The 8,461-nt window shown below is 41.9% G+C and overlaps 1 protein-coding gene across 1 annotated transcript; it reads right to left on the bottom strand.

Moving 5' to 3' along the window:
• Nucleotides 1–220: 220 nt before the first annotated feature.
• Nucleotides 221–5,475, bottom strand: LOC105429023 (uncharacterized). Its single transcript, XM_089082547.1, has 2 exons — nt 1,511–5,475; nt 221–1,158 (listed from the first exon to the last, which is right to left on the bottom strand). Exons 1-2 carry the CDS (start codon nt 1,646–1,648, stop codon nt 613–615), a joined length of 684 nt encoding a protein of 227 aa, XP_088938673.1. The 5' UTR covers nt 1,649–5,475; the 3' UTR covers nt 221–612.
• Between the last annotated feature and the right edge of the window lie 2,986 nt (nt 5,476–8,461).

Below are 8,461 nucleotides of genomic sequence, written 5' to 3'. Positions count from 1 at the left end.
GTTTTATTCAAATTACCTCAATCAGAATTTCGAGCCAGATTTGGAGCTGAAAATGGTACAACTAAATTTTGCTTCTCGGATAATATGATAAGAAAAGCACTAATTGTCTCTCGATTGTCTCCCTTCGATGTTCGAATTCAGAAATGATTGGATCGCTAGAAATTTGTAAGCTGGTGAGAGGAAATTGATTTGACTAATTGAAATAAAAGTAAAAGCAAAATTGATGATACAACAGTATATAATTGATCATTGTAAAGGGAACATATAAAATTTGTGAAAAGTCAATTACAAAACAAGATTTGCTGTCGTACATTTCGGACCACTGCAATTTATCGTTAAAATAAGACAAAATCTAAATTCATAAGAGTTATCCCCGCGTCACTGATTAGTAACTATCGCGTCGATTAATTAATCCTTTGCAGTCCTGAAGAGATAAAATTTGCTTTTATAATTTCCAAACCAAATTGAATTATACGAAAAATAATGTATAGTAATACAATAATACGTTTCTTGATAAAAATTTTCAGTTTAAAATTTTGATGTAAATTTTACATAAGCGACGATATGACTGCGAAGAATTAAGACTCAAAGTATCCTTTTGCACGCCGATGTTCACGGTTGATCGCGATTTTGGTCGTCAATCATCTCCTTGTCGCTGCTACTCGATCGGCTGCGCGTCTGACTTCGATCCCGACTACGGCTCTGATGTCTGGACGGAGTCTGGTTGTCGGTATTCTTGTACAAATAAGTCATGTCCTTTCGGAGATTCTCCACCGGGGAATTCCTCAAGGTGTCTTCCGTGTGCTTCCTGGACGAACACTTACATGTCCTGATTGCGAGGGATCTTGTCCTAAGCGGAGGACTTGGGGTCCTTCCTCTGCTTCCCCTCCTCCCCCTCCTCCTCCCTCTCCTCCTTCCTCTTCTGCGTCCCCTTCCTCTCCCTCGGCGACTGACTCTCCTCCTTCTTCGCCTTCGCGATACCGGACGGCCACGTCGTCGCCTCCTTCGCCTCCTTCCTCTCCGTCCTCTCCTAGCTTGCTCCAAGGGCGCCACGGTATGCGCTTTGTACATCATGTCAGGATCCGTATTCAGGCTATAATAACCACGGTCTCTCTTCAGAATACCGTACTCCAAGCCACGTTTCAAAGCAGTGTATATCTGCGAAAAGAAAAATGTTCTTTGTATGTTTTCATTTGCATTTGTTAACCTATAATTTCTAGTAAAATTTTTCTAGTAAAAGTTTTTTTAAATATAATATAAAATTGAACATTCTTTTCGATACTTTTTAAAATTAAGGAAATATAAAATAATCGAGTTTTTTAAATATCAATTTATTAATATTAATATTAATTTATGCTACATATTAATTATTTTTATGATGAAAATGAGAAACTAATATTTTGATAAGAGAAACGTATATATAAACGGTATATTTAACAATATATTTGTATATAAGAAAATGAATTGTATTGATTAAATATGTTGAATAAATTATTAATTATCATATTACCTGCTTCTGTATATTGGCATCCGATCCGGTGTATTGAGACTTAATGTAATTCATGATTTCCTTCGACGTGGAACCGCGAATTTCTCGCAGATTGCGAATAGCGGAGGCCACTAAGGCCGACATCTTTGGCTTCGTCATATTTCGCCTTTTCTTGCCTTCTCTGTTCTACAAAGATAGTCCAGGATGCTGCTATGTGTCGTCTCATGAGCAGTTCTCGCCACGATTTCAGAGGTCAGATGCAAAGAGCTCGGAGAGGTCGAGGATCGCAAGATGATCGTCGCCGACGTTAATTTCGCAAATCCGCTTATTATCTGGCGCGTTCTGCGATGATGTACGATTCTTGAATAGTCGCGGTGGCTCCTTTGCGACTTCCCGAAATGTGTGACGATGCTAAGATAACTTGGACTTGGTAAACGCGTATACTTGAAGGCGGCACATTTGAGCCGGCACAAATAATCACTAAGAAGATTTAATAACCGATAAAAATCGGTTGTATCAGAATGCCGAATATAATTTTGGAAAGAGAGGATGGAATATGTTGCTCGTCAATGGCCTGTCCGGAGATAACTGAGCTGTTGTTATTGATGCGCTATTTTCTCCGACATGCGTTGCTAGGATGAGGACACGGGATCTAGATTCGGATCGCTCAAGAAGTGAAGATCTCCAGATGATATCGAAATTTTATTCAAATCGTAATCGAACATGACACGTATATGGATATAATTCGTAGCATAAATTTTACATTTTAGAGAGATTAATATTAGCATAAGAAGAGTGAATATGCATGAAAAGATATTTTGTATTTTTACTTTTTTAATTTCTTTTATTTGACATGGGATTATGAAAATTTAATATATCACTATTTCTCACATTATATATAATGCATATTATGCATTAAAATTTGGGAATATGGATCGGTGCGTGTAAGAAGATTAAAGATTTGTAGATTAATTGTTAGATTATAAAATAAGTGATCGCTTTATTGCTTAAAATTCACAAGTGCGATTTGTCGTGGCGCGTTTAAACTAGTCGGAGTCTCGAAATCGAATGTGTCGACCTTCCTCTCTCAAGATCCGGTTGTCCGGATAACATTTTGTTCGAGACGTTTCTATTAGTGTCAATATTTTTCACAATGTTATTAATCTAGATCGTTACAATTTGAATGTTTCAGATTATTAATTATAATTATTAACGAAATTGGGAATTATTTCCTTGCCCGATTGCCGGCATCAATTAAACCTGTGTATTCTGCATGCCGAGAAATTCGGGAGGATGCACGCAGACACTCAATCTCTCAGCGCGAAATCATTAAGCGAAATCTCTGTTTAGAAAAAGTAGAAACGATCATTATACTTGTCTGACGATTCCGCGTAAATATCTAACGGCTCCGAGTATCTTAGCTACGTGTGCGTGTATTCGTGTGCCTATCTAATGACATTGCATGTTCGGTTTTAAGAATCGTGTCGATATATATATTAATATATTTTAATATAATAATGAAAATATATTAATAGTGCCAATGAAAGAGTTTAAAATAAATTCAATAATTTAGAAACAAACTTATCGACAATAAGAAGATTCGCATAATAAGTTAAAGTACTGATAAGTTAAAGTCGATGTCAATCATTGAATAGCCTCGTTTTTGTTCTTTATCGCTCATTTCATATTCCTCGGGCTCGCGGTATCCTTTTTTACATTACCCGCATAATTAACCTCGTCGTCGCGCATGCATTGCGATATGCAGGTAGCGTAAGTATCACCGGCCGAGTAAATATCGTGTCACGTAACCGAGATGAACCGCTCCCATTGAAGGCACTTTAATTAATATGCTCGTTTTAATGCTTATAACATCCCGGCACGCATAATCAAGAAAAATAAGGCTCGATCGATTATCGGCGATGTGTCGGCCGACGATGTGATCCGCACGCGACCGATGGTGCCATTTATAATCCGCACCCGGGCATTTATCATCGCGATGAATGTAATATAAGTAATATTAATGACAACAAAACGTTTACGATTGCTCAAGATAAAGAGCGCGGAATCGTGCCTCGCTCGTGGCCGCCGCGTCTTTCTCCCCAGTTCGTTTGAATGCAAATGCAGCACGTCGGGCTGCAACACCCTGTGTGTATCTCGGAATCGCGGCGGTGAGCGGTGTGCAACATTGTGACTGCATAAATCTAATGGAGGTTCGGGGTCATCACGTCGGGGTTTCACCCGGACTTTGTATATGAAATTGCGCTACCGCGTACGGCAGCTCGTACGGTGGCACGCGATAATACGCGAGCTCTCGCGAGGGATAGGAGCGGTAAGGAGAGGGGTTTCTCTCTTGCGGCGGCCTCGTAATTCGTTTCATTATCCGTCCTTAACGGTGCCGTCGCACCAGACAGAAAAGAAGTCGCGATTCCAAGCGGCCGCGTGCGCGCGGAACGCGCGTATCCCCGCACGAGAGACGACTTGCCACCTCGTCCGGTAATTGGACGGTCGGTTGGGGATAACCGCGGTTTACAAGAATAACGCGGCAATTTAGCCGGCCGCTTAAGTCGCAGAGCTCTCGCAACTCGCTCGCTCGCGAGAGACGATTCCGTCCGTTAATCAGCGCCAGGTGTCGCGAAATGCCGCCTCTCCTCGAACGCGGCACCTGCTTGTAAATGCCCACGTCTATACTCCAATAATTATTTATCAACGTCGCATAGCGAGAGCACGGCAAGTCGGCAGCGCGTCCCGACCGCTCTGGCATTCGTGTTCGGGCGGGTTTTATTATTCATCGATGTCGCGGCGATCACGGCATGACTTAGATATCCTCTCATTTCCATCCACATATTTCCTACATTGTAACGTCGCGCGCGAGCTAAAACGAGCTCATGTGAATACCAATATATTTCTGTAATTAAATTCAATCGTCATGCCACGCGACCGTAATCCGCGATATATCATTCGCGACGGCAAAGGCGGTGACTTTTCTCCGCCAGCCAGTCGCGTCATCGCTCGTATCGTACACGTCGTAAATTGAATTCGCTTTGGTGTTCGCCTCTGAAATTCAACTTTATATCGCTATTGCGTCAGTTTTAATTTCTGTTTCGAAATGGCGCGTTCCGAGTTGTAACATAACTCGGAGCCCACAACGCGTTATCCGTACCGATGTCGCGAGATATTGCTTCATCGAGTCGTCGTGTCGCGAGGGAAGCACCAACAAAAAGTCGATTCTCGAGGAACGTGACTTCGTAACATAGCTCGGCGGCACGACGAGAATCGCGAACGCGATTCTGCTCCGAGACTTTATCCGCCTTTGAGTCCGGAGACCGAGACTCCGACCGGGCGAAAGGCTCCTAACAAATGTCGCACGTCAGGATAATTGCGCGCGGAATTCGTTGCTCCCACAACGTGCTGTCTTGACGCCGCGGGAAGACGACGAGCGACGCAATCTGGCCACGATTTCTCGACCGCAGCTCGGTCGACATCAACGAAGTGGACGGAAGCGCAGCGGCTCCGCGCTTCGCGCGTTTATCATACGAGTGTGCACGCGCTTGTGTACGTGCGTGTATGTGGGAGAGCCATCACCTCCCTCACCGCGGGATGTCTAGCCGGACAGAATGCGACGAATCGAGTGTGACGATTGCCCCCCTCCCTCTCCTCCCCCCCCGAGGTATTTTTACACCTACGCTCGCTCTTTCCAGGAATCCATCGATCCCCAATCCTCCACACCTCGCACCGTCTAATCACCGTGACTTCGCGAGCGTACTTTCTTCTTCTAAGACAATGCCGGGGCTTCCCGGTGCGCGTACGCGCGTCCGCGATTTTACTCGTCTACTTCTTGTCGTCTACTTCTTCCTCGGAAAGTCGTTAGACGTTACGAGAGGAACGCGAGGACCGCGCTCGTAAGAAAGTCCAAGCTCCTCCGATCGTTACAGATTTTGCGCCTTGTACGATCACAACTCATACAACATTAATGTTCAAAAAAAACATTCTAGAAACGTCCTAGAGATATTTCGAACATCAATAAACGTCTCGGGAATGTCGTTTGAACGTTTGTGCTATTATTTTGACAAATCCTCGCCCGATTTCCATCTCAATTCTGGTTATCTTATATATTTATCTACATTATATTACATCACGTGTGTCAAACGATAAAAAATAAGATTTTATCTTTATAATTTATTTAACTATCCGCGATAATATCGTGATTTCTCAAACGTTTATGTGACTCGAGAAATATTGGTGCGTCGACATTTCAATTAAGGAAAAATCGAGACCGCTTATCTGTCCAGTATCTGTCGTTAAAATTGAAAGACACTTTTAATACATCCTGTGTGGAAATTCCATAATTTTTTTCAGCTTAACCGTAGGGTTAATTGCTGCCTGTAAAGATCAAAAGACCTAAGGCTACGACAATGATCTTAGGAGTGTCACGGTTCGAGGACATGGCACGATTGCGCTTTGAAATATACCCGGAGGATGCTTATTAAATGGCAATGGAGTCCGCATGTGGAAAGACACAACCCTCGCGACACGGCATCGTTCGATCGACCAATAGACTCGTTGATAGACACATTGTACACCGCGTATCACGATGATTGCGATTGGCCGATCGGGACACCTTATTTCTGCTTTCTGCAACCGGACAGTCGCGAACGTGTTATTCGCTTTGCATACTTGACCGACGGCGCCCGACGCGGTTCATTATCCATCGTAAACGCGTTTTTTCCATCGTGGATCGCCATTTTGGATTAATTATCAGCCGACTGGGCGCGCGTCACATTAACGTTTTCCCCCGTGGCGCAATATACAAATTATTTGATCGACCAATCACTGAACGCTCGCTCGCGAGCACTACGATCGCATGAATATTACGAGCGTAATAAATAATTGTTCTCGGAATGGAGAGAGATCGAGACGCGTTGACAATTTTATTATCATAATTTGTCCCACTCGCGAGCATCTATCAGCGTGTGACGGTGTGGCAACCAGGTTTTAATTACTGCCACGCGGAGATATAATCTTTCCGCTTGCGTCGCTTACGCTTTAGAAAGCAAGTGTTATTCACAGTTACTCATTAGCCGCGTAATTTTTCGTGTACTTGTCGGATGCGAACGTTCCTATAATAACGTCATTTAATTGTTGCTTTTTCAGAGGGCGATATCCTAACTCAATTATGATAAGCGATCATGATTCACGTTTTTAATCATACGTTATATGTCTTCTTCGCATGCTATGTTACTTCTTATCAATATTTTTTATCTCTTAATCCGTGTACCTTTTTCGAACACTAAAGTATATTATTAGGATCTTAGGATCTTACAGCATCCTAATATCGAGACATCCACGATAATTCTAATATTTCCGAGCAATTTTTCTCAACTTTGTTTAAAAGCAAATTCGATGCAACAAATTCGATTTATCTATTATCGAAATGTATGGCTTTTCTTTGGTGAAATATCTAATGACACTACGTCGGATTTTTCATCTCGGAGCACGCACGAAGAAACGGCGGGTTAGTCGAAATGATCTCTCTCTTTCTTCTCCCTCCTCCTCTTTCTCCATCCATTCGCTCATTCTCACGTGTCAGAGTTTCGGTTCGCGACGGAAGGGTGAATTAACGGGCCAATGAGAACGGGCACAGTTAATAAACCGGACATATTAAACGATTATATTAACGCAACCGTCGCCGGAGATTAATGCACTTGCGGCTTTCGAACATCTCACTCCTCGCGAGCGCGCACCGAGCACGGAGGAAGGTAGGAGCCGAGACAAGAAATATGATCTACACGGTGTGGGCATCACTGCACCGCGGTAGCTTTAACATAATTACCAATGTATGATTTTTGCGTATCGAAAGGCTATAGGCGTTCGAGCGACTTAAGTCGGTAGACTCAAAAGGGGACGCTTAATAAAGCGAGCATTCTTAATATCATTTTAATCAGGGCGAAACGCATCGCGGAGACAGTTATGATAAACGTTATACAAAATTATGAATAATTATGAATCGTTTGATAGTCGTAACGTGGGCGAACTCTGTACCGTTATATATAAATATTCATTAATTTAAAGAAATGAAACATGTATGATAATGGGCCATTTTTATTATTTGAACTAAGCTTTTTTTAGAAAAATTTATTTAAATTTTTTTTTACAGCGTTTATTATATTATTAGTATACTTTTTTATTATATTTAAAATTATATTATATCATTTGATATAAATAATCGTTATTTAGCTTATTCAGCATCATCATGTCATTCATAGAGAGTCCCTGATTACAATATCTTTTTTTAGATATAATTTTTATTCCGTTGTGCCAAATTTCATTATTCAATTGGATTCGCTCCTTTTCTTTTAAATAGATATATATTTGCTGAAAGATTTACATCAAATACAAGATTCAACTTTCAAATACAAGATCGACAAGAATTAAGATAATATAAATTTATAAAATTAAGATAATAGTTTTCACAAATGAGGAATGGAAGCGATCGAAAAACTTTCGTTTTTCAACGAGGAGTTTAATGCGAAACCAAATGTTCGTGAAGCAGACGCGAAAAAAAAAGAAAGAAGAGCGGATGTTTCAAAAGAGAACGTTTGATTACACGAGAGCAGGTGGACTAGAAGAGGCGAGAACACGAAGCTACTCGGTAGCGACGTAAGTTTTCTTGGCCCACCCGCACCTACTACTCGTCTCGATGTCACGTGTTTATAAATAGTGCATCAACGTAATGCCCGGCGGCTGTAACTACAGCGAAAGATTTACGAACACCGTGCTTCGAGTAGCGGGTAGGCAATATGCGACGTTCTCGAGAGAGACGAGACGTTCCTTGAACGCGGAAAGGAATTCAGTGAGAGATGTAATAACGAGGTTGAGCGACTCACGCCTGGTTAGGCGTTACCGATGATTCCCAAAATGTTCCGTCTGGCTAAAGATCATCGGTTATATTACTTGGGACTATCACGTTTGCAA

The sequence above is a fragment of the Pogonomyrmex barbatus genome, unplaced genomic scaffold, assembly GCF_055798465.1.
Source record: "Pogonomyrmex barbatus isolate J1 unplaced genomic scaffold, ASM5579846v1 scaffold6, whole genome shotgun sequence".
Lineage (NCBI taxonomy): Eukaryota > Metazoa > Arthropoda > Insecta > Hymenoptera > Formicidae > Pogonomyrmex > Pogonomyrmex barbatus.
This window is presented reverse-complemented; position numbering and strand designations above follow the sequence as displayed.